Genomic DNA, 27959 nt, shown 5'->3' with positions numbered 1-27959 from the left:
AAAATGGACAGCCACTGGACTAAAACATACACTGTTTCGCTAGTGACGTAAAAATGTGGGACTTTTTTTAAAATGACGTTTCATGATTTACAAAGAAAATATAAAATCAATTTTTTTTGGAACTTCACTTTTTAAAAAAAAGTCAAGAAGACATTTTTTTAAAACAACAATGAAATAAAATGGAAAAAATTATTTCAATATCATTTTTATAAGAAATTTAGAGGCTAGGGTTCGGGACGGCCACCTCTTAATTGAAAGTACCCAATCAATTATGATTTTATATACATTAAGCTTACTGATATTCTAAATATTATTGTGGGTTTTAACAGATAATAGAAGGACCATCTAACATCTAAAATTTGAATAATTAAATGCTTTTTAAATGTGTTTTTTGTTTGTGGGACAGCAGTTTGCAACAATTCCCATATAGAACCTTCATTTTGCTAGAAAATGAATATAAGTGGCATTTTGAACACACATTTAGAAACTTAACAAAACATATTGTGTAGCAATGTGTAGCTGAATCAACATTACAATGAAAACATGTCAGTGTCTTTAAACTTAGATTTGAAAATTATATATTTTTTATAATAACACTCTTCAGCTATTTTATAAGACCACTTATTTTGTGTTAGTCTACTGTTTCCTAACATTCTATTATATAGCAAAGTTCACAGAATAGACATGATACCCCAGACTTTTTGAGGAATTTGTGTCTGGAGTCAGTTTAAAGTCAGTTTGCCTTCATAAATCTAAAAATGTTTAAAATAATTCATTACAGAAAATATGCGAATGCCAGTACTAATGTACTCTAGAGCTTATAATATTGTTGTCAGGGGAATAAAGACAAAAAGAATTAAAAGCAGAAAAACTGAATTAAAGCAAAGAGCCTGATGTGGAGATTGTCCAAAAGGAACCATCAGAGCTCAAGTGAATCCTCAGAGGAGAACGTGATAAGACTTTAGTACAGTTCTCATGAACGTGAGGTTGAAAAAGTCGATTACTTGACGTGTCATTCTTATGATCTATGCCAAACTGCCAAACAACTATTGCTACAATGTCAGAAATGATTTTCTCTTAAACCTTAGCACAGACTACGAAGTGAGTATAAATAGCTCTTCAGCTATTTAATACAGTATGTTATGTGTTAGACAGACAGAAGCAGCACCATATTGTAAGTCACTTTATTTGATGTCTACAAATACATTTGTTCTCTGTTTTTATAGTGTTCATGCAGGAGTACATGTGATCTGAAAGACGCCCGTCCGCCCGGGCTCAATTGTTAATAAACCAGTACTGCCTTTCTCGAACGAAACCGTTCACTTTACAATAAACTAAGAAGTTCAAATGTCAGTCATTCCACCACGTTTTGAGAGTTCAGCACAGAATACTCTATTTAAATACGATCATAACTGATAATATTCTCAACATATGTCCATTTCTAAAACTCTTCGAAGAGATTCAGTGTTATTGTCTGCAAATTTGCGGTACTTCTATAGATACTCGTACAGTATTGTGTGAACTAAACTATTTCGAAATAGCAAAAGCATGCCAAATATAAAAGATCTTTTTTTTTTCTTCGACAACTTGTTATAATTTACAAAGGCATTATAGTTTGTCCTCTGGTATTATAAAACAACAGAATTATGATTAAATACTGGATTTTAAAATAGTTTCTATTAAAATAGGACTCGCATCATGGCACATCTCTAAAGAACGCCTTCAGTAAAGGCCTGATCTGTGTCTGATCTGAGGAAAAACAAAACAGGGCTGTATTCTGTAAGAAAAAATACTGACAATGGGACGAAAGCTTTGATATTTCATCATTATGTGACTGATAATAAGCACCAAACACTCATATAATAAGCACAACTTGTAATCAACACGATGATGGTTACAAAAATGCCTTTTTTCCGTTTTGAGCAGAAGCTGAACAGCTAAATGCTAAAATCAGTTCACACTTATTTCCAAAGATCTTCTGCATGTGCAAATGTGCTTAGAGCGTGCATCATGCATTCAATCGAGAGAACAGCACAGGCTTTAAAAGACAAACATCTTCCCTTGGGATATTAAATATAAATCATAGATCATGGCCTAAACATTCAAGGCACTTCAGGGTGACTGTGATAAACTGATATGAAAGTTTGCCTCCAGAGTCAGTAAAAGATGGTATGAAATTATAGCAGTTGATCATTTTCATTTAAATGTAAATATATGTGACCCTGGACCACAAAACCAGTCTTAAGTCGCTGGGGTATATTTGTAGCAATAGCCAAAAATATATTGTATGGGTCAAAATTATTGATTTTTCTTTTATGCCAAAAACCATTAGGAAATAAAGTAAAAATCATGTTCCATGAAGATTTTTTGTAAAATTCCTACTATAAATATATCAAAATGTAATTTTTGATTAGTAATATGCATTGTTAAGAACTTAATTTGGACAACTTTAAAAGTGATTTTCTCAGTATTTTGATTTTTTTGCACCCTCAGATTCCAGATTTTTAAATAGATGTATCTCGGCCAAATATTATCCTATCTTAACAAACCATACATCAATAGAAAGCTTATTTATTGACCTTTCATATGATGTACATATCTCAGTTTTGTGGTCCAGTGTCACATATGACCATTGTAACTGGCAAGTTGTTTGTTATTGGAGCAAATTAAAAAAAATCTGAATTTACTTTGTGGAGTTAGTCATAGTTTTTTATCATGAAAACAACTGGAATGTAACTGTGAACTGATATAAACACACAACCGCTACCCAGAATCCATGATGAGGCTTTAGAAACACAATAATGATGAACTATGAGGAATGAAGTCAGGCAACACATTTTTAATAAAAAATGTCACCTGATCTCTCCAATTCAACGATTTAATGAACGAAAAAAGCTGATATACATGAAGCCTTCCTCCAATGTTCATAGAAATTGAGGATCATCGCTACATGACCCTTCAAATCAATGGCATTGATGTCTTATGAATGTAAAGAGCATATTTCATGTGCTCACAATGAATTGCGAAGGGTGTAGCACACTAGTAATGCCGTTAACACTTGTTTTCTGTAATTGCATCACATAACGCAAGCACATGCTGTAACATATACTGGAATAAATGAGCGTTTTCTTCAGCTTGGGCACAAACTGTCAATCTTTTGTTTAAGCAGGGGAAAAAAGCAATGAAACGTTTAATCAACGAGGCTGAGCTAAAATTCAGTCCCTAGCAAGTCCGTGTGCAAGCTACGTTGTTTTTCAAGGCTCGCTCTTCTATATTAAGCATATGGAGAGAACAGAACCAAGAGGTAGATATTCTTGTTCGTGAAAAGCGTATTTAAAGTGCCCAAAGTAGCCCTTCAACCTTTGCAAAAAAGACTGAAGCACCCTTAAAAACAAGAATAGACACTTGCTTCATCCACAGATAATTCAATTACTTCCCTCCTGCCCAGTGCGGCTCCAGAGGCCAGAGTTTTCCATCACTTGAACAAATAAACTTGAGCATGCACAGTACCTTACATTCAATATGCACTTTACATCAATAGTGAACCGTCAACCCACAGTAGACACAAGACAGATTTATTTCAATCGTAATCGAGTAGCTTTTTCGTCAAGAAGGATTTTATAGATATATGACATTATGTGAGCGACTAAGGAATATCAGAAAAGGGCAAATGTAAACCAGTGTTCCACCCAATTTCAGGAAAACATTCCTCAGCCACTAATTATTCCAATATGACAATTAAGATATTTGCATAGGCAATATGGGATTAGCCCTTAAATAGTACGTTTCCTGAATTCTTTGTGAGTATATATCAGAATTACGCTGAAAAGAATTCAACAGACAAAAGAAAATGCTACTCTTCTTTGTAAACCCATCTCATTTACAGTATTAGGCTTCAAGTAGATCAAAATAAACATTTAACATTAACAACTAGATGAGGAAAACCAACTAAGCGTAACGAGAGGTAGTGGAAAACCAATGAAGACGAGACGTTGTCTCCTGTAATCACATAGCACAGGCTCCACTTCATTCGCTTAGAATAGGAGCCTTTTGGCAAGAAAGGTTATTTTTCCAAGATGATAAAATCATTATCAACAGCTGTTAGCCATCACCGTGACGGCTGTCAAGTGAAAAACTCCTCAACTCTCCAAATCGGATAAAACATTAGCAGCAAAAATGAAGTTGAGGCATTGAAATTAAACAGATAACTACTCTCAAAGTGATGGTTCACTGTACATGGGAGCAATGTGACATTGCTTCCATTGCAATCTAAATAATGGATGAAAATGTCAAATTTGTCAGTCAAACTGATATGTTCATAGTTTTTATTAAATTATTATACCTTATATGTTAAATATACCTTTGAGTAATATAATTGCTCATCATTTAGGGTACAACGGGGCTAAAGGGCCACCCTAAGAAAAAAAATGTGTTTTTCACTATGCCCAAAGTGTATGATTGCAGAAAAATATATACGTTTGTACTGGACATTTATAGAGCAACAGAGTTTGTGTGGAAATAAATCATACAAGTTGTTGATTTTGTTTAAAAATCTTATAAAAGTATGAGGTGGTACAAATACTTTTGCTAAAATAATATTTTTTTTATTAAATAATGTCTGAGTTAATACTTGTTCAAACAATCACTTTGTACTATTTGTACTATTGTCCGCTTATTTTGATAAATAAACAAAACTATTTTAAAATGTAAACTTTCCGAAAGCATTGAAGGCAATCCCATAGTAATTTAACATAAATTTAACAGTTGTAATAACAAATTACATTTTATTCTGATATGATTAATATCATGTTTTTTTTTTCATTCTAAACATGGTAATTTAAGATGGACACCCAACATAAAATATGATATCTACCATCTGAATCTAACAATGTCATGTCAACAAATAGAAAAGTCAGCCTTCTATTATTTTCCATGTTTTATAATTATTGTGCCTTTTAGCCCCAACAGCAGGGGTGCCTTTTACCCCAAATACCATACTTTTACGTATTCCTTTGTTATTTAAAAACTGTTGCTTTAGTTATCTTAAACAGAAATCATTGAAACATGAATCATTAAGAAGACCTTTGTCTCAAGATTCAAGAACTTTAGTGATTCTCATTGCTACTTAAATCTACAACATTTTTAAAAACATCAAATATTTGATTAAGTAATTTTGTCTTCTGCCTGATCAGACAAAATTGCATGTGTATCTTGAAAAGCTAATGTTTTGGGCACGTTTTTCTGCTATCTCGTGGTATAGACGAAAATAATATCAAAGGCGCCTTTGACCCCAGGGCGCCTTTAGCTCCGTTGTACCCTACTCATGTACACATCATGATTATCTTCCATTCTGAGTTTTTTAAAAATCTATCCATATTTAAAGTGACCCATAAAAATCTAAAATAATCATTCTGCTCTCTGTCTAGTAGTTTCATTGACCTCTATGATTGTGGACTTCCTAGATTACTCAAACAAACATTCGTTTTCATTGACATTTATCATAAAACTTACAGCAAGTGTTTGTCAATTTCGTCAACCTCTGATTTCCCCCCTCAAAGATAGTCCATGTGTCATGCAGGATCTTTCTTTTTTTTCTTCTTTTTTTTTTAGAGCAAGACAATTTAGATTTATTGCTCATTTCTTTAATGACATGATTTTTTTTCTTTTGAAACAAACAAGAAAATTCAATCAATTTGTTTTCGAAATGTGGGAAAGCCAAGCTTCCCCTGATGGTTCACTGCTTGAGTAAGTAAACTACTAGGTAACACCTATTCGGTTTGTAAAACAACATAGTGTAAATGAAGGACCTACTCACATTGGCTGATGCTCAACACACACGAATACTTCAAAGTAGGATATCTATGCACTCTGTAAAGTGACAAAGGTCTTCATTTTAATGTGGTAAACCTGCAGAGTGAATGGCACTTAACTCTCAGAGCACCAGTAAGAAAACCCAACAACAACATACTTGATCATGATTTACTTAACAAACGTATATTCATTGGCACAAGAGTTCAGGGAAAAGTGACACTTTGAGGTTGGGTGTGGTGACCAAAAAATGTCGGTTTAAATGCAATTCACTCTTGAATTACTCCGCTAAAAGGTGAGAGAGTGGTTTAACACACCAGCAGTATTTGAAATATCGTGTTCTCATGCACTGGCTGCTGCGATTGCAATAGCACATAAATGTCTAGAAAATTGAACAGCAACATTCAAGTTTGAATCCAACAACACGGAGCTGAAAAGCTGTCGTTCTTGAGGGACACACACGTCTAAACCTCTAAAGTAAGGAAATCATTTCTTTTACAAGTATCGTCTTCGACGTGATGAGGTTCACATCGTATCTGGGTTGAGTATTGCAATGTGTACATGACACAACAGAAGAAACGCATGCTGGAAAAAAGTATTATAAAAACTCGACTCGTTTTCGGTTTCTCGATAACCTGCAGTTTTCCGAGCTGTGAGAATGACCGAAAATGACCGCTCCTCGTTTCAAGTCGCAAAAGCGAACATTTGGACTCGGAGGCAGAGAAAAGAAGTTTCCCTGATGGATCTGACTCCGTCGCACGGCCTCGTCGAGCAGGTCTCAGCGATCACAGTTATTTTAAATAGACCTAGTGTAACTCTCAAAAACAAGGCATAGTGTTCACTACACTTTTGTTTAATAAAATACATTTCTTTAATGTGTAAGACAATTCGAAGCTCTTTTAAGAACCTCCAGAACGTTGGTGAGTGATTTTTTTTTCAAGCAATTCTCGGTCAATCCAGCGAAGCTTACAGCCCATGACATACAGTACCTGTGCTTCTCTCTGTTAGTAACGGACTGGGAGGGGCTAGGAGGACTCACACAATAAACTGTGTCGTCACCAGCATCAGCAGCTTTTGTGCCCTTACTCAGTGTCGAGGCATTGTGATTTTTGCAGAGAGAAAGAAATGTTCATGATTCATTTAGCTGCCCAATCACAACACTAGCTAGCCCTTATGTTTCCCAGTTAAAGAACTGTCGGCACGCAAAGAAAGAGTTTGGACGGCAAGACGGCGATTACGCTTCCCAGCTTCTCTTTTACAAAACAATTGGCACAGCTAATTTTCCCTTCGCTTACGAGAGCTTTACAATGTTCTCTCCCCATGACAGCATTAAAAAAACATTTTTTTCAATTCAGGAAAAAAAACATTGTAGTCCGGGGCTTGAATGTCAAACTGGAGTAAATTCCATAACCTTGTATCATGCAAAGGTTTTCTAGCTTAACATCTACCGCTTATCCATTTGTTTTTTGATTTTCTTAAAAAAAAAAAAATAATAGTAATAACATTATTCAGCTGTCCTCAGATACGTGAGGCATAAAAGATGGAAAGGATCAGGTAGAAAGAACACAGATAGAAAGAGAACATGTGAGGTAAACAGGAAGAGAGAGGTTTGAGGAGTCAAAAGAGACAAAACAGGTGACTGAAAAAGTAGGAAGTATGGATCTGTCAGTTTTCCTACACGTTTTTTTCTGTGTCACAGTTGCCTGAGCAGCTCGTATTGGCACTTAAACAGAACTGAACTTCAGGGTCACTAGTGGATGCTCAGAATTGCTTAACTACTCACTCTTGAAATAAGAAACATCACACCTTTTGAAAGTGGCACCTTGGGGCTTTTTTTTTTTGTCACAAATGTTCTTGCTGAAACCTAGGTGTCTAAGCAGGCCCTCTTGCTGTTAAGGAGATCCCTGTAAACAGATGAGTTGAGAAATCGGGGGAAGGAGTCTCTGTGCATGAGGGTGTAGATCTGAAGCTGGGCCTCCTCATACATCGTACCGCTGGGTTCCGCCAGGCTTTGGTTGATGCCTTCCCTCACCCGTGAATCCAAGCTGACCTGCCGCACGACCACAAATGCACAACAGGTCAAATCATAGATCGTTTTTGTGTATAAAATTATTTTTTTTTTTAAGAACATCTATTATCTTCAACTTTGTGCATTGTATGAAAAAATTTATAATTTTATAATTCAGACTTTTGTGGAAAAACTTGCAAAAATCTCAGATGTGATGTTTCAAGACACAAGCTTTTTAACAGACTGATGTTGTACATATGAAAACACACCCTTATATACCCATGAATAGCGATATGTTTTTTTTTATTAAAACAAAATCAACTCACATCTATTTAATATGGAAGCCTGTCTCCCCCACTCTTTATAAAAAGGTCATTGGCACTCAGAATTGCATGATACAAACTTGCAATTCTGACTTTTTACTCAGAATTGTAAGATAATAACTTTTTACTCAGAATTACATAATACAAACATGTAATTCTGACTTTTTTCTCAGAATTCGGAGATATAAACTAGCAATTTTAACTTTTTACTCAGAATTACATAATACAAACTTAGAATTCTGACCTTTTTCTTAGAATTGTGAGATATAAACTCGCAATTGCAAGTTATCATCAGAATTGTGAGATATAAACTTGCAATTTTAACTTTTTTTCTCATAATTGCATGATACAAACTTGCAATTCTGATTTTTTTTTCTCAGAATTGTGATATAAACTCGCAACTGTGAGTTATAAAGTCAGAATAGTGAGATAAACTTGCAATTTTAATTTTTCTTTTCTCAGAACTGCATGATACAAACTTGCAAATCTGACTTTTTTCTCAGAATTGTGATATAAACTCACAACTGCGAGTTATAAAGTTAGAATTATAAGATATAAACCTGCAATTTTACATTTTACTCAGAATTGCATGATACAAACTTGTAATTCTGACTTTTTTCTCAGCATTCTGAGATATAAACTAGCAATTTTAACTTTTTACTCAGAATTACATAATACAAACTTAGAATTCTGACTTTTTTCTTAGAATTGTGAGATATAAACTCGCAATTGCAAGTTATCATCAGAATTGTGAGATATAAACTTGCAATTTTAACTTTTTTTCTCATAATTGCATGATACAAACTTGCAATTCTGATTTTTTTTTCTCAGAATTGTGATATAAACTCGCAACTGTGAGTTATAAAGTCAGAATAGTGAGATAAACTTGCAATTTTAATTTTTCTTTTCTCAGAACTGCATGATACAAACTTGCAAATCTGACTTTTTTTCTCAGGATTGTGATATAAACTCACAACTGCGAGTTATAAAGTTAGAATTATAAGATATAAACCTGCAATTTTACATTTTACTCAGAATTGCATGATACAAACTCGTAATTCTGGCATTTTTTCTCAGAATTGTGAGATTTAAACTCACAATTGCAAGTTATAAAGTCAGAGTTGTGAGATAAACTTGCAATTTTAACTTTTTTCTCAGAATTGTGAGTTATAGGCCCGGTTTCACAGACAGGGCTTAGACTAAGCCACGATTAGGCCATAGTTCAATTAGGACATTTAAGTCATTTTTATAAACATGCTTGGAAAAAACATTACAGGTGTGCATCTTGAGACAAAACAAAGGCACTGATATATTTTAAGATCAATCAGTGCAATTTTGTTTCAGTTGAAACAGCTCAGACTTACATTTTAGTCTAGGACTAGGCTTAAGCCTTGTCTGTGAAACCGGGGGATAATGTCAGAATTGTGAGATTCTCGCAATTTAAACTTTTTTCTCATTACGAAAAGTCAGAATTGCGAGACAAACTTGTAATTCTTAAAAATAAAGTCATATATCAGACATAAACTTATAATTCTGACTTTTTTCTCAGAATTCTAAGATATAAACTTGCAATTTTAACTTTTTACTCAGAATTACATAATACAAACTTGTAATTCTGACTTTGTGAATTGTGAGATTCTTGCAATTAAAACTTTTATTCTCATTGCGAAAAGTCAGAATTGCGAGACAAACTTGTAATTCTTAAAATAAAGTCAGATAGATCAGATATAAACTCACAATTGTGACTTTTTTTCAGAATTCTGAGTTATTAAATCAGAATTGTGAGCCATAAACTCACAATTCTGAGAAGTCTTTTTCCCTTCAGAATTGGACTTTTTAACTTGCAATTGGGAGTTTATTTCACCCAATTTTGAGAAAAAAATGTCATAATCTTAAGATTTAAACTCACTTTTGCAAAACAAATTTCGCAATCGTGTTTATATCTCACAATTATGACTTTATAACTCACAACTGCAAGTTCATATCTCAGAATTCAGAATTGTGAGATAAAGTTGCAATAACCTTTTTTATTTTCTATTTAGTGATGGAAGCAGGATTCCATAATTTAGGGATTTTGTATATAAAAAAATCTTAAATACTTTCAATTATTTATGCGGTTTGGCCATTTTGATATAAATTAACAATCCTTATCTTTAAGCTTTGAGTGAAATATTGTACAGCAAAAATTATTTAGTATTAATAAGATGCACAAAATAGCACTGTTACTGTTAAATGATGAGCTCAGCAAAACAAATATTATAGTTTCAAGTCGTATATGGAAAAAAAACACCCACATACACCCATAAATACAAATAAACAAAATCAAAAAATGTTATTGTCAGGTGGCAAAAATAATCATCATATTTAATTTTTAATGTATTGCAGTCACAGACAGCACTGTTTATTCGTATGTACCCCGTTTGCTAACCTCTTTTGGCGAAAGAATGGAGACGTAGTCTTCATAAATGATCCTGGCTTTTTCGTCGATAGCTGATGGGTTGGTTTCTTTCTTTAGTTCCTCACAGGCGATCCAGAACATCAGGTTTTCTTCGCTGTACTCAGACCGCAAGAACTCCCGGAAAACATCCCTCCCCTCTGGAGAGCGCATCATCAACTCAAAGCTGCGTGACCAGGCAATCACCTCATCCAGTGTGGGATGCCTTCAAATGGGAGACAATGAAAAAAAGCAGGAACTACCCATATAAAACAACTCTACTTCAGCTGGCAGTAAATAAAAAGTATGCAAATGTTATTAAAACACACTTGATTAGAAATGAAGTTAGATTTTAAATGATTTCACTTAGACAGCAGTTCCATTTTAGAGAAATGTTGCTCATTTTAACCAGATGTTGGAGAGGGCATGAACACAAGTAAATAAAAAATATAACAAAAGCACCAAAACATCTTGTCCCTGAACAATAATAGTTTCTAACAACTCACTGTTCCTCTGTTGCTTCTATGCTATCCATCTTTGTACATGTTTGCCTCTCTGAACGTTCCCTTCTGTCTTCATTCCTAGGGTGAGAAGAAAAGCGTTAGACACAGCAAAGTCTCTGTGGCATTTGAAACATGTTGAGTTGATCATCATGCAAGGTTATACAGTTATGGTACAACTAGAGCCTGGAGACTAACAGCTGACTTTACAGGTGTTTAAAGAGTCATATCATAAAAAAATCTTTTTGACATAAAAGATGCACATTGTACACATATGTGACTCTGGACCACAAAACCAGGGTCAATTTTTTAACTGAAAGCTGAACAAATAAGCTTTCCATTGGTTTACTGGGATTAGGGCAATATTTGGCCGAAATACAACTATTTGAAAATCTAGAATGTGAGGGTTCTTAAAGAGAAAATCGCCTTTAAAATTGTCCAAATGAAGTTCTTAGCAATGAATATTACTAATCAAAAATTAAGTTTTTATATAATTACTGTAGGAAATGTACAAAATATCTTCATGGAACTTGATCTTTACTTAATATCCTCATGATTTTTGGCATTAAAAAAAAAATCAATAATTTTGACCTTTACAGTGCATTTATGGCTATTGCTGAAAATATACCCGTGCTACTTAAGACTGGTTTTGTAGTCCAGGGTCACATATAACCTTTATAAACCAATGTTATTTAACTTTTTAATTATTTAAAACCTTTTTCAATTTTTAAATAAAAATGATTCTGTTGTAAATAAAAGAAAAAAGAAAAAAAACTTCTTTCTACTTTAAAATTTCTCATTTAATTCAATGTGCTACTTGCCATTTCTTTGTAATTATTTGTAAAATTTACTAGCAATTTGTAAGCTAAAATAGTTTAGTATAAATAGTATAAAATATGCATTGTATAAAAAATACAAACCCAGCGCCATTTATACTGTAATTAACTGCAAATTGTAATAATAATAATCACTATGTTTTTCTAACTGTCAAAATATTTTTTCTCTCTCAAATGTTTCTCTCGCTTCCTTCTGGCCCCTAGTTTGGAAAAAACTGACTTACAGTACAAGTCTAAACATAAACTAAAAGTACTAAAATTCCTCTTGTAGTCCAAAAAGAGCATTTATTGAAACTAAACTACAAATTACAGGTGAACATCCACTGTGTTTTACATTTCGAGTCTCTGTGGAGCAAGTATAATTGGGTTTGTTAGCCATGGGGTTCGACAAGCTGACAAGACTCTAAATATATAACATGCACTACACAGCTGTTTTGCATGTGATGTGGGACAGAAATAGCCGTTTACTGAGCAGATAATGGCAGCGTGTAGTGGGGGGATGGCTGTGGAAACCCGAGGTTACAGAGTAGGGTTTGTACTGCCTCCTCAATGTTTTCTTTATTTCATGCAATATTTGTATTCATTCATGTTATTTATAGTCCCCCTGCAAGTTGTACTATGGCCTTTCCAATCTTTCTTTGTTCAATGGCCGAGTCTCAAACTCCAACTGCTTTTTTTCCATCGTTTTACAAGCTAATTTAACTCTTTAAGGAACACTTATTCTTGCGAAAGAGTAACAACAGCCTAAACTTATCTCTAATAAAAGAACCCAGACAAGTAATGTGTGTTTGTAGATACAAATAAAATAAAATAACTGTGAATAATGGGAGGTTATTTTCTTCTCATTAGTATTAGTGACACTAATAATTCTGTTAATGTTTTTACTCCAATATGTATGAGCATGTTTAATAGTGCACTCAATAATTATCAAATAAATGCACAACGTTAGTTTGCATTATTGCAAACCCTTATCCACATACTTTTCTTAATATTCCTGTGGGAAGATTTTAAAAGGCTGTGCTAACGTATAATAATGCAAAAATTTGTTTTGCTTAAACTCATAAAACTGTATTAATTATAGCTTGAAAATTTAAACAATGGAAAGGCATGTTAAAAATTAACAAGCTGCCCGTGAGCATATAAATATAGAGCTAAATTCTCCATTGCTCAGGGAAGTTTGAAAGTTTATATGTGACCCTGGACCACAAAACCATAAGGGATAAGGGAATTTTTTTAAATTGAGATTTATAGATTTTTACAAAGCTGAATAAATAGGCTTTGCATTGATGTATGGCTTGTTAGGATAGGACAATATTTGGCTGAAATATAACTGTAATATATAAATATAAAATAATCTGAAGGTGCAAAAAAACCTAAATATTAAGAAAATCTCCTTTAAAGTTGTCCAAATGAAGTTCTTAGCAATGCATATTACTAATCAAAAATTAAGTTTTGATATATTTACGGTGGGAAATTTACAAAATATCTTCATGGAACATAATCTTTATTTAATATCCTAATGATTTTTGGCATAAAAGAAAAATCGATAATTTTTCCAATACAATGTTTTTTTGCCTATTGCTACAAATATACCCGTACAACCTAAAACTGGTTTTGTGGTCCAGGGACACATATTAAAGTGTCAACCTGAAACTATATTTAACAATATTTCTGTCATTTCAGCAAACAGGATAGAATGTTTCACAGCGAGACTAACACCACAGAATTGATCAAATCTAATGAGAAAACTAGATTTTGCGAGTTAAAACTCATGCTATAAAAGACTAAAAGCATGGAAAGTAAAATGGCAACACCTGTTCAAACTAAAGTAGGACTGAGCCCGCAAAAATTTTGCTAAACACTATAGTTCAAAAGTTTAGGGTCAGTACGATTTAAAAAACCCTAATTAAAGGGATATTTAACCCAAAAATGAAAATTACCTCATGATTTACTCACCGTTTAGCCTTTGTCGGTGTATATGACTTTCTTCTTTCAGACAAATAGAATCAGAGTTAAATAAAAAGAAAATGTCCTGGCTCTTCCAAGCTTTATAATGGCAGTGAATGGGTGTTCAGATTTTGAAGCAAATAAAAGTGCATCCATCCATCACAAAAAGTACTCTACACGCCTCCAGGGCAGTGTTGTTTTCGTCAACGATGACGATGACGAAATCATTTCGTTGACGCCACTTTTTTTCATGACGATAACGAGACGATGACGAGATAAAAATGGCTCGTTGATGACTAAAACATGACGAGATGTGTGTGAGTTTTCGTTGACGAGACGAGAATAGTCGAAAATGTTAGTGGGTGGTCCGTCAGACATTTTAAATGCATGACATTTCTGCTTATTGTGCATGCCAGTTAAAACTTAAAAAGTATCTGACGCTATGGCAAGCCGTTTTAGCATTCCATCCTTGTTTGTCTTTTATGTTCTAAAACATTCCTTCATTATTGTAATTATTGGTGAAAATAGTCGATCCGGAAGCTCACATTGTGTTGAACTATAGATCTGCTATTTTCAGAACTTATAAGTGACACTACCCAACAGCAAAATACTTACTGACCTACATTAATTTGTTAAAAGACTACTTTTTCCCCTTTTTTTGACTAAAACTAGACTAAAACCTTTTTGACTTTTCGTCGACTAAAACTAGACTAAAACCTTTTGGACTTTTTGTCGACTAAAATTGGACTAAAACTATCACATATAGAAGTGACTAAAATTTGACTAAAACTAAGAAGCATTTTAGTCCAAAAGACTAAGACTAAGACTAAATCTAAGATGGTTGTCAAAAACAACACTGCTCCAGGGTTTAATAAAGGCCTTCTGAAGTGAATCGATGCATTTGTAATAATATTTAAAACTTCATAAACTGTGATCTCTAGCTTCCGCTAACTGTCGTACACACACTCAAGAGTGGCGTTCCAGTGGATAATGTAGGAGTAAGAGAAGTGACAAATGCAGAAGCGTAGTGGAGAGAGCAAAACAAAACACAGTCACAAATTAGAAGAACAAAATGAGGATTTGTAAAGAAAAATGTCAGAGGATTTCAATATGAGTCAAGAGGAAACTGGTTTTCCTTTGCTGTAAACAAAACTTTGTTCTTGCAAGACTAGCTTACACTAAAAGACAGTTATCAGAAACTTACACAGTCTTACAGTTACAGTTAAATATGGGTATTTTTCTTGCACAAACGCATCACTTTGCTTCAGTAAGCCCTTATTAACCCCCCGGAGCTATGTGGAGCACTTTTATGATGGATGAATAAACTTTATTGGACTTCAAAATCCCAACACATTCACTGCCATAGTAAAGACTGAAAGAGCCAGAACAATTTTTTTTAATATAACTCCTATTGTATTCGTCTGAAAGCAGAAAGTCATATACACCTAGAATGGCTTGAGAGTGACTAAATCATAGGGCAATTTCGTTTTTGGGTAAACTATCCCTTTAATACTTTTATTCAGCAAGGATGCGTTCAATTGATCAAAAGTGACAGCAGGACTTTTAATGTTATACAAGACTTCTATTTAAAATACAAAGTTTCAAACAAATGTAATAGAATTCTGAAAAAACTGTTTTTACACTGATAATAATAATAAATGTTTCTTGAGCAGCAAATCATCATATTAGAATAATCATTTCTGAAGGAAGTAATGGCTACTGAAAATTCAGTAAAAAGTAAAAATTTCAACTGTAAAAATATTTCACAACATTTATGTTGTTACTGTATTTTTGATCAAATTAATTAAAAAACATATATAAAAAAACAGGTAATGCAGGTAATACTGCTAAAATACGTAAAGCACTGTGTGCTGGTTAATGTAAAACTCATTGTTAAACAAACAGCTACCATGCAAGTACATCTTTACAGCAGAACATAATAAAGGATGGGGTGTACCAGAGGCATTTGCAGCATCCACACCAGCACAGACAGCAGGTGTTGGGCCTCGGGTGACCAGGCGCCTGTGGGGGTCCTTCAATGCGTCCCTGCTGCCTTTTCCTCATTTCAACTCCACTCACACTCTGAGGCTGCGGACAGACACATCTGATTAGAAACAAAGCAGTGGGGGCCTTGGAAACTGTGTTAACTCAAGTATCTTGTTAACTACAGATATTTCTAAATCTAAATTAAGACCGAAAGAGATGATTAATTATTTGCAGATTCCAAGGGAGAGATTTATGGTAGCTTCACCAATGGAAGGCGATCATAAGGATGCTCAGTAAATGAGCGTGCTGGACTGCTTCCTACTCTACTGTCGGATGCTTATTCAGCTGAAATCTACAAAAATGCACACGAGAGGGAGTCTGCAGAGACTGAAACAAGAGAGTGAGAAGCAGATAGACAGACAGAAAGTAAAGAAATTCCCTCTTCAGACTACACATTCATTCCTCTGGCAAGATGCTAAATTAGTTTGAGCTGTAGGAGGGTGAGAGAGAGATGCTGGTGTGGCTGAAGCGTTCACTCCTCCACCCCTGAACACACACACAGGCAGCAGTAGTGTGGGATCTCACATGTTCTAACACATGAGCAAATGCAACCGCTTTCCTTTTAGGAAGTAAATGTTTGTAAAAAATGCAATAGCTGATGCTTCCTGTTTCTCTTCTAGATAAATAAAAAAAAAGGTCAAGGAAAACCCTTTTCATTAGTACTTAGGTCTGTTTCACTGTAAGAAGAAAATTTAAACTGATTTTGTCAACATTTAGGAGCTTCCTCGTACATAAATATTAAAAGCCACATTTCATTAAGTCTTAACATTGGAGGCTTGGCACAGTATACGGCTAAATCTCTGTGTAAATCGACATTATTACCTGCACAGGCAACCAGAGAGCAGACGTGAAACATAATGGTTTTCAATAAATTCTTCCATGTTTGGTTCCCAATATTACTGGCTTGTTAAAAGCAACATCAGAGCACAGATCTTAACCACAAACATTTTAACTGCATTGCATGTGTTTCCAAGAAGCACTCTATCAGGAGAGAAAATAAGCAAGTGTTGTTACTGTGAGCTCTGCTCCACTCTAACCATGATCTATCACCATACCATTAACATGTCTTTGAAACACATGGGTGATTATTCTGTTTGACAGTTTTATTAATAGTGGCCATATGGTCTCTGTACTATGGAAGCATCTTACTTTCATACACATGAGCATAGTAATTCAAAAGATATTATTTTAGAAGATTTTTGTCACGTGTGATTTTGATCACGCATATAACTGATTTAAAAAAAATCAAATAAAAAGTATAGTAAAACTATTAACAATGATTTGTGTTAGTTACTGCTAAATTTAAATATTATAGACAGACAGACAGACAGACAGACAGACAGACAGACAGACAGACAGACAGACAGACAGACAGACAGACAGACAGACAGACAGACAGACAGACAGACAGACAGATAGATAGATAGATAGATAGATAGATAGATAGATAGATAGATAGATAGATAGATAGATAGATAGATAGATAGATAGATAGATAGATAGATAGATAGGCTAATAATTGACGTATGGTTTGTTTGGACAACAGGACAATATTTGCCTGAGATACAATTATTTGAAAATCTGGAATCTGAGGGTACACAAAAATCTAAATATTGGGGAAATTGCCTATTAAGTTAAGTCCAAATAAAGTTCTTAGCAATGCATATTACTAATCAAAAATTAAGTCTTGCTATATTTACGGTAGGGCATTTTTTCAAAATATCTTCATGGAACATGATCTTTACTTAATATCCTAATGATTTTTGGCATAAAAGAAAAAATCATCATTTTTACCAATACAATGTATTTTTGGCTATTGCTACAAATATACTTAAGGTTTTGTGGTCCAGGGTCACATATAATAAATATATAATAATAATAATAATACACATAAGAACTAACATTCTTTAAAATATCTTTTTGTGTGTGTTGCCTGAACACAAAAACTGGCTGCAGACTGAAGAATGTCAAAATGAATAATGAATAAAGCTAAAAATGAAATTTTATTTATATAAAAACTTGAAATATTATTATTTTTTAAGTAATATAAATGGAATATTTAATTACAGTTAATAATAATAATAATTACAAAAAGATAAAAAACACTAAAACTCAAAGTAAAACCTAAATTAAAGGGAAAAAAAGATAATTTAAAGAATTAATGAACACTATAATTGTAAATATAATAGTAAGCAAATAATACTAAAATAACACTGCTTGCACATTATATACCCTATATATGCTGCTTTGCAATTATTTGTATCGTGAAAAAAATCTATAGACTCAGAAATGAACTTTTCCATTAAGGGGCAATATTTGGCATTTTTTACATTTTTATAATCACCTTATTATTATAAAAACCATAGTCTTTAATGTCAAATTACTTTAATCAATATTATAAACTGTTGTCAATAACAACAGATTGCTCTTTATAATGTAATAATGATTTTTTATATCAACATAGAATATAAATGTTTTTGTTTCATTTTGGGCACGTCACATTCTTAGACAAACATGTCAATCCATGAGGTTTGCCTAGTCTAGCACAAGTTATGCTAAAACTCCTGTTATAATTACTGAATCTACAAAATGAATCTTTTATTTACATCGTATCTGCACTGTGTTGTTTATGATGAGAGAAATTTGCAAGCATGCAAGCTCACTCAATAACAATCATTTTTAGCACTGACTAAACTAAATGCCTCTGATTGGCCAATGCATTCTTAAATTAATCAGAAGTGCGTTTGATTGGTTGTAAGGCTCAACCCTGCACAAATCGGTGCATAAAAGCAATCTGATGCAGTGTAATCAAATCTGAAAGTAATTCCGGACATTTCACATTTCATTTTAATCGCAACATACGTAATACATACGTAACACATTTTTTTTATTTGGCCATTTTTTGCCCCTTTGTTTTAAAATTACTGAGCATTTTGTGCCCCTTTGTCTTAAAATTATTGAGCATTTTTGTCCATTTTGGTCGCATTTTTACCACAAGCTTTTGCTAATTTCCGAGCCTGCTGTGTACCAAGCCTTCTTGAAGCCATTTGATAAGTTTGTCTGAAGAACAGACAAAGTTTAAGTGAAAATGGTTTCTAAAGCTATAAAGTTGAGTAAATGATGGCAGATGTTTCATTTCATAGTTAACTATCCGTTTAACCCCTGCACCACTTCAGGGGCTTTATGAGACTTGCCTCATTACTCTATTCAACTTTTCGCTTTAAGCTCTACAAGTTGTTTGCGTCAACTGCAAATAAATGATGTGATAACACACTTTGGGAAACCCTGGTAAACATGATGTCTCACGCCATGACCTCAACAAATTTGTTCATTTTAGCACAAAGCTTTCTGGAAACTGATCTTTTGGCAGCACAAACACCATATCACATCACCTAGACATCTGATCCAAATATTTAGGGACAAACAGTCTGGGCACTAAACAGACAAGCTGGAGGTCTGGGACGGTATCAAATTATCATTTCCCAGTATGGTATTGGTAAATATCCCATAACCACATAACCACAGGGCATTTGGTTGGCTGGCTTTTTGTCGCAACGTGTGGTGCATAATTTAAAGATTCACTGCTGATTGAAATGCATTGCTGTGATAAAGGAAAAATACCTCACAACAACCAATTTTTATGTAAGAAAACGGCATTAAATATGCTACACATCATTTGCTCTCTTAAAAGCTCACTGCAAATGAAAGTAAACATTTTGTTACAATTTCTATTTAGTATTAGTATAGTGCTTGTTCTACGGCAATAGTAGCGTACTGTCAACATTACTGATATTACACATGCCAAAATATGAACACTCTGAACATTTAGGTAAATTATAGTCAAACAAAGACTTTGAAACAGAAACCTTACCTCTGCATTCATCGTTACACTTAAAAATGTGTTGTGATAAACAGACCTGCTACCTGCTGATGAAAGCTCAGTTTGTCTGGAATGTAATGTGAACACTCTTTGAGAGTTTATCCTAATGGAGCCACATAAACCAAATATGCAAAGCAAAACTACCAGCAGTTATTCAGTGCCAGGCAATGGAAAACATACATCCTGATGCAAAACACACTGAGGAGTGCCTTTGTTCACATCTAGAGCATTAACCAACAACTCCGCACAATATGTAAAACAAGAAGTTGTATTGAGGAAAAAACAATTATACAGCCAGAGCCAGTCTGATTTCACAGTAAGTCATATATCATTTTATAGCATGTTAAGCTAAAAAAAAAAGTCAGAGGTCTATAAACTAGCAACAGACCAATGTATATGAAAATATTTGGAGATTAACAGCTAATAAATCAGCCAATAACTATGCCCCCCTTGCTAATTAACAGGCGCATTAGCTCTTCCTTTTGTTAGTTACATGAGTTTTGTCACAGATAATTCACACGTTCTGTTTTCAGACATTTTTAGTGAATTTCATGTAAATATTCTGTCAAAACTGTTCATTGTCATTGTATTTGTATGCATCTCCATTGCTTTAAAGAAATAGTTCACCCACAAAATGAAAATTCTGTCATTAATTACTCACCCTCATGTCGTTCCAAAGCTGTAAAACCTTTGTTTATCTTAAGAACACAAATTAAGATATTTTAGATTTTTTTTCTTAGAATTACATGATACTTTTTTTTCCTAGAATTTAAACTTACAATTACGTGTTATAAAGTCAGAATTGTAAGATACAAACTCACAATCCTAAGAAATGAACTTGCTATTCTGAGAAGTAAAGTTGCAATACTCAGAAATAAAGTCAGAATTGTAAGATATAAACTTGCAATTCTGACTTTTTTCTCGCAGTTGTTAGTTTGTATCTCGTAATTCTGAGAATAAAAAAAGACAAATGGTGAGAAAAAAAGTCAGAACTCTATATCTCACAATTCAGACTTTTTTCCTTGTAATTGTGAAATTGTATCTTGCAATTCTGACTTTTTTTCTTACCGTTCTGACTTTTCTTCTCAGAATTGTGAGATATAAACTTAAAATTGCATGTTATAAAGTCAGAATTGTAAGACAAAAATTTGCAATCCTGAGAAATAAACTTGCTATCCTAAGAAATAAAGTCACAATACCGGTACTCAGAAATAAAGTCAGAACTGCGAGATATAAAGTCATAATTCTGACTTTTTTCCCTATAATTCTCTGATTTAAACTTAAAATCGCAAGTCTTAAAGTCTTAAAGTCAGAATTGCAAAATATAAACTTGCATTTCTGACTTTTTTCTCACAATTCTGAGTTTGTATCTCGAAAATTCTACGTTTTTTCCTTGAAATTGCGAGTTTGTATCTTGTAATTCAGACTTTTTTTTCTCCCAGATTTATGTATATACTGTATCTCACAATTCTGAGAAAAAAAAAGTCAGAATGTTGAGGAAAAAAAAACATATATATCTTATAATTGCGAGTTTTATATCTCAAAATTCTGACTTAATAACTTGCAATTGAGTGTTATAAACTCACAATTTTCAGTTAGTGTAGGTGGGGGGAGTGAATGTACAGCGCTCTCTCCACCCTCAATACCACGACTGAGGTGAGTCCCTTGAGCAAGGCACCCAAACCCCAACTGCTCCCCGAGCCCCGCAGCAATAGCAATATGGTTCCCCACTGCTTCGGGTGTGTGTTCACGGTGTGTGTGTGTGTGTGTGTGTGTGTGTGTGTGTGTGTGTGTGTGTGTGTGTGTGTGTGTGTGTGTGTGTTTGCTACTGTGTATATGCACTTGGATGGGTTAAATGCAGAGCACAAATTCTGAGTATGGGTCACCGTACTTGGCCACAAGTCACGTCCTTTATTTTCCTTTCCTTTTTTAATTACGAGTTTATATCTCACAATTATGTGAAAAAAATCCAAATTGCGAGTTTGTATCACACAATTCTGAGATGTAAACTCACAATCATGAGATAAAAAGTCGCATTTTGGATTTTTTATTCAGTGGCAGAAACAGGCTTCCATAGCTTTCTGACCCTGCATAGACAGCAATGCAACTGACACGTTCAAGGCCCAAAAAGGTAGTAGGAACTAGGGATGGGTATCGTTTACATTTTATCGATACTGATACCGATACTGGTACTGCTTATTGATACCAGTACTTCTCGATACTGTTGGGTGCAAAAGATATGATGTAAAAAGTTGTTGAAAATTTCAGGTTATTTTATTACTGCTGAACTTTAGCAACTGTATTAAAGTTCTACCGTCAAAAGCTAAGAGTTATTTTTCTCTTTGTGTTTTGTTTTTTTAACATTAAAGGAATACTTTAACCAAAAATGAAAACTGTGTCATTATTTACTCACTCTCAAGTTGTTTAAACCTAAAAGAGTTTCTTTCTTTTGTTGAACATAAAATTATTTTGAAGTAGCGCAAAGACCATATCCCATATCAAAACTTAAAATATTTCATTTTCACAGCTAAAATGTATATTTTACAGTCACCCTTGTGCAGACTGATCATAAACACAGCTAAAAGGCTTTCTACCAGTGACCATTGCAAACCTTAACACCTTGCACAGTTTTATCACAGGTAGAATGCAAAATGTTTCAATACAAGCATTTCAGATAAATGTAATTTATACAATATTTCAAATATTTAACCCACATGAGAAAATCAACCCTTCACAACAGTTTAAAATCAGCCCAAATCCATGCAAAAAAAAAAATTGTTATTTGGCCACCATGCATCCAACACAAGCTGCAGGAATCAGATTTACTGATCATGGGTCAAGACAAGAGTAAGAAGAGATGGCTGACATATCATGCTGGAGGATTTACTGCTCAGCAGATAATGTGATCTTGTTAAGATGTGCTCCCTTTAGACAGAGTGCGTGTGGAAAAATACCGGTTCATTGATAAAATAGTTCATGTGATATCAGTGGTTCAACCTAAATTTTAAGAAGCTACAAGAATACTTTTTGTGCGCAAAGAACACAAAATAACAACTTTATTTAACAATTTCTTCTTTTCGGTGTCAGTTTTCGATGCGCATTCATGACAGGTCTTACGGGTTTGAAACAACATGAGAATAAGTAATTAATTACAGAATTTTCATTTTTGGTGGGATATTTTAAGTTTGAAGGGATAGTTCACCCAAAAAATTGTGATAATTTTCTCATGATATTTCAAAGCTGTATGATTTGCTTTCTTCTTTGTAAAATAAAAGAAGATATCTCAAGAAATGTCTCAGTGGTTTTGTCCAAAACTCAATATTCTTCAAAATATCTTCGTCTGTGTTCAACAGAATAAAGGTTATAGGTTGGGAACAACATGATGGTAGTAAATGATGGCAGGATTTTTATTTTTGGGAAAATGTTCCCTTTGATTAAATTTTATCAGCTATATAGTCATTGATACATTATTACCCTGCACAACGCACACAACTGACCAATCAGAATCAGTGTTTCAGAGAGCCATGAAATAATTTATGTTAATAAAAGATCCTTCCAGAGAAGAGAAGACTGAAACAACTGGCAAAGAGAATCTGTCTGGGACATAATAATTCTTCAGCCTTCGGTGTGTGTGTTTCTGTTACAGATAGTGAGCTATCTACCTAAAAGTTCAATTTTTAACACACACTGCACATCTTCAATGAAAAAATCTCTTGCAGTAATGACTGCTGAATGCATTACAAATGCTTGAACCTATTTTTAAAATTCAAAATAACATAAGAGGTTCTTTAATTGTGCATATTTCTAACAACTAGGGCTGTCGCGATTCAGAACAAAACAAAAGCCTAATTATAATTATAGGGCCCTATGAAATCCATTTTAAATTTTTTATACCCTGTTTTAATGTTTAAATTATTATTTCTTTTAAATCAAAAAGCCTGTCTTATTAATTGAGTTTTACCGTTTTATTTTTTACCAAATTCTTTTCCATTACTTTTCTGGATTCCATTTTAATGGTTTGATTAAAATTTAATAATCGAACACATCTACAATTAGTTGATTTTACTGAAGATACAATTTTTTACGATTTTTTTTGTGGGTGGAAATTTAGTAGTTTAGATTAATCGATTAATCGATAAATTAGTTGATAGATTATTCAATATAAAAAGTCGTTAGTGGCAGCCCTACTAACAACAAACATTTGAGTTGCTCATTGCTCACTTCCCAGCTTAAAATACAGTCTGCACGCGTGAATTACATTTGAAAGTGTGAAAATGCCTCGGCATGTGAGCATGCTCAGATGGAGCACTCGTCCCGCCTCTAACCCCATTCTCCCACTGGAAGTCTCGTGCGCCCTTGTGCACTTCCCCATACGCATTCCAGAGCAGCAAGTGATGCATAGTATAGGCCATGGCTGGCTGCACAACAGAAGCCTCCTAGAGCCATTACCCACAAAGCCTAGCTCGAGAAACATGTCACACGGCAGTTCCGATACATGTGATAATCACACAGGGGCCCATTTCGCCCACATTTCTCACCTTGTGCTGCATCACATCACCGCTCAGCAAACACGTCTTGTGATTTTCCACATCCCTTTCCATACCCCTAACTTACCATGCAAATTAGCAGCGATCCATCCGAAGACCAGGTAAGAAAATCATGACTGTAATGTCAAACGTTGAGACAGGCAGAGTGCTGGAAAACAAAACGTGGCCTCTTGTATCTTCTCTTATCATGCCTGATGGAGAACGCGGGAGGTGGGTGGAGGTAGCTTTCAAACACCTGGTATTTGCAGGCACACCCGTTCCTTGAGTCAAGGGCTAAATGGTCCAGGATAAGACATCTGGGAAATAGATCAAACCAGAAAGAAAACATCAGAACTAGGGCTATAAATACTTATAAGTGTGAATAAACTAAGTTTACCTCAATCCAGATTAATGTCAGTTCTCAGTTCTGAAACTGATTACAAATTACATTACTCAAATTTGTAAATCTTTTAGATTGCACTCAAAGTCTAATCTGATTACTTCTGGACTTCTTATAATCTAATTCTTACTTAATTAGTGTTTGCCACAAGAATAATAATATGATATTTGAATAAATGGAGGAAAAAGGAAGTACACTTAGAACCTAAATAGAACCTGAAGGCAGCATGAAAAAAATGTTGATGATCTTATTGTGAACAACTCATGCATATATTGACGTAATAATCAATATATCAATTTATCGCACGATATATTGCCTGTTATATTTATATAATATGTTACCATGTCTTTTGCAGCTTCTCTTACGTGACCGTGGACCACAAAACCAGTCTTAAGTAGCTCGGGTATATTTGTAACAATAGCCAACAATACATTGTATGGACCAAAATTATAGATTTTTTTGTTATGCCAAAAATCATTACAATATTAAGTAAAGATCATGTTCCATGAAGATATTTTGTAAACTCCCTAACGTAAAGACATCAAAACTTTGATTAGTAATATGCACTGCTAAGAACTTCATTTGGACAACTTTAAAGGCGATTTTCTCAATATTTTGATTTTTTTTGCATCCTCAGATTCCAGATTTTCAAATAGTTGTATCTTGGCCAAATATTGCTCTCACCTAACAAGGTGGTGTATAAATTTCAATTTCAAAAAATTGACCCTTATGACTGGTTTTGTGGTCCAGGGTCACATACATGTGGTGCAGTCAAAATGAGGTGCTAGGTGAAATTTAAAAAATGCTTCTACAAAGAAAGTTTCATCTGCAGATATGGCCTGGCCTGTGCCTTTTTCAGCAATAGTGTGCACCCTTAATTTACAGAGAAAAGAAGGTCAGGGAAAAATCTGTAGATGGAAAAATCTCCATACATGTTCTTTGTGCACTGCATTCTTCTTTTTTCTACTTGTTACTTTGCACTTTTTGTTAAAAAATGTTTATTTACCATTTTTTTAAGGTATCTACTATTTTGATACTTAATTTTTATGATCTATGAAAAAACTAAAACGACAATAACACTTATCACAATTATTTCTGGGGCAATTTATCGCACAACAATTATTTTTATTGACAGGCCTACACATAATGTTAATCATGTCTAGACATAACTAGACACATGCAGGGCTTCTCCAATCATTTAAACAGTTTGAAATGATTTTTGCAACTTTCTTTCATTAACATCAATCTTGTAATCACAATAATTTGAGTCTTTAGTGGAGAATTTTAAAGTTTGGAAAGCAAACACTGCATTATGCAATACTATTGTCCCTATAAAATTCATAAAAACAAAAAATGACTAACTTAATAAAGTGCATTTTAAAAAGTGCTGTACAAGTACTTTCAAAATGCAGATTACATGTCCTCTTTTACTGTCTGACACTGCTAACACTATTCTAATCTTAATAACCCTTAAACTTAACCTTTCAAACTGATGACAAGGAAAAACATTACATTTTGATTATGTTTTAATCCAGCTTTATCGACAAGTGAAAAGAAGTCAGTAGTTCTACAAGGCAAATTAATGCTGCCTTAATCTTGCATTATCTTCCACAGCAAAATGTGAAAAACCCAAGCATATCAGTATACTAATAGAAAGTATACTAGAGTAAATAAAAATTTGCTGTCTTTCGTTTTCGGTGTATTTAAGTGTTCAATAGTGAAACAAAAATGTAAATATATATGAGTGACCCTGGGTCACAAAACCAGTCATATGGGTCAATTCTTTGAAACTGAGATTTATAGATCATCTGAAAGCTGAATAAATAAGTTTTGTATGGTTTGTAAGGATAGGACAATATTTGGCTGAGTTGTATCTATTTGAAAATCTGAAATCAGAAGGTGCATCAACTTAGCAATGCATATTACTAATCAAAAATATGTATTGATGTATTTATTGTAGGAAATTTACAAAATACCTTCATGAAACACTTTTACTTAACATCCTAATGATCTTTGGCATAAAAGAAAAATCTGTCATTTTGACCCATTCAATGTCTTTTTGGCTATTGCTACAAATATACCCATACTACTTAAGAGGTTTTAAGAGGTTTAAGGTTTTGTGGTCCAGGGTCACATATACAAATGTGCATTTCATTTGTGTGGAGAGGGTTATTACTGCTTGGTTTTAATGAATGAATTCAATACTGACAATCATCTTATTTGACACACAAAATGTTCCCCACATGTAACAGATTGTTTCACACAACCAGCTGCATTGTAAAACCAGAAGCACAAGTGAATGGGAGGAACTTCACAACTAGTATGATGATGAATGGTCGAGCAATCAGCCCTCCTCCGGAAGGAAACTCTCTTAATTTCACGAAGGCGGTCATCAATAACTGAATGCAGGAAAAATCCGAGAAATAAAACACAAACTCAAAAAAACTTATATATATTTAATGTAAGGTCAATCGTGAGAAAATGGTCGTCTGACAAAGAGATGCATATAAAAGCTATCGTTACATTTGGACGAAAAGCCATAGTATAACTTCTTAAATATAACGGTGTAACACAACGTTCCGTGTAATACAGATATAGACGGCTGTCATCCCGTTATTCGCCTTCATTCCCGGTTGCAGTGGCTGTCTGTGAAATCAAAGCGGCTGTGTGTCAAAAACCTAGTGAGGATTCTACCTAGACAGCATGTTTAGGCATTGTTGGGACATTACCGGTAGTTTAAACGCCACTATGAAGTCTACAAACGCCGGCGAGCGAAATATACGCTGATGGAACGTCTCAACCCCTCGAATAATGTCCAAAAATGCTGTCTAGGTAGGTAGCTCGCTGGCTTTTGCGACACAGCCAGCATCTTTACTAAAGTCATCGCAGGTAAAGCCCAAATCATTTCTATCACAAGACAGCGCGGTGCAATTGAAAGTAATGGGCAAACTGTTCCCTAAAGCCGCGTTATTTCACACAGGCGAAATGTAACTGCCACTTTATTCTATTTTCGCAGCCGCTCTTTGATTTTCTAAGCGCAAGGAAGCAACGGCTAGCGCGTTAGCTGGCGAGCTAGCGGGACCTCCGAGACCGTTAAAGAGCGTATGTCGCCTTACCCCTTTTGTTCTAGATGTCAGTCTTCTAAAAGGGTGTCGTTACACGTGTTTATGCGGATATCGGGGGTATCACGCGTTGAGATTGCATGCTGCCGTTTTATCTCCATCAGCGGTGTTTTCCGTCCATCCGCCCAA

The 27959-nt window shown here is 34.2% G+C and overlaps 1 protein-coding gene across 1 annotated transcript; it reads right to left on the bottom strand.

Annotated features, from left to right (window-relative positions):
* Window positions 1–1170: 1170 nt before the first annotated feature.
* Window positions 1171–27959, bottom strand: rgs17 (regulator of G protein signaling 17). Its single transcript, XM_073833974.1, has 6 exons — window positions 27825–27959; window positions 24397–24625; window positions 15814–15944; window positions 11080–11154; window positions 10568–10799; window positions 1171–7858 (listed from the first exon to the last, which is right to left on the bottom strand). The coding sequence occupies exons 2-6, from the start codon at window positions 24397–24399 to the stop codon at window positions 7673–7675; spliced, it is 627 nt and encodes a 208-aa protein (XP_073690075.1). The 5' UTR covers window positions 24400–24625; window positions 27825–27959; the 3' UTR covers window positions 1171–7672.

The sequence above is a fragment of the Garra rufa genome, chromosome 2 (genome assembly GCF_049309525.1).
Source record: "Garra rufa chromosome 2, GarRuf1.0, whole genome shotgun sequence".
NCBI classification, from domain to species: Eukaryota; Metazoa; Chordata; class Actinopteri; order Cypriniformes; family Cyprinidae; genus Garra; species Garra rufa.
Note: the sequence above shows the minus strand (reverse complement) of the source record. Positions and strands in the feature narration are given on the sequence as shown.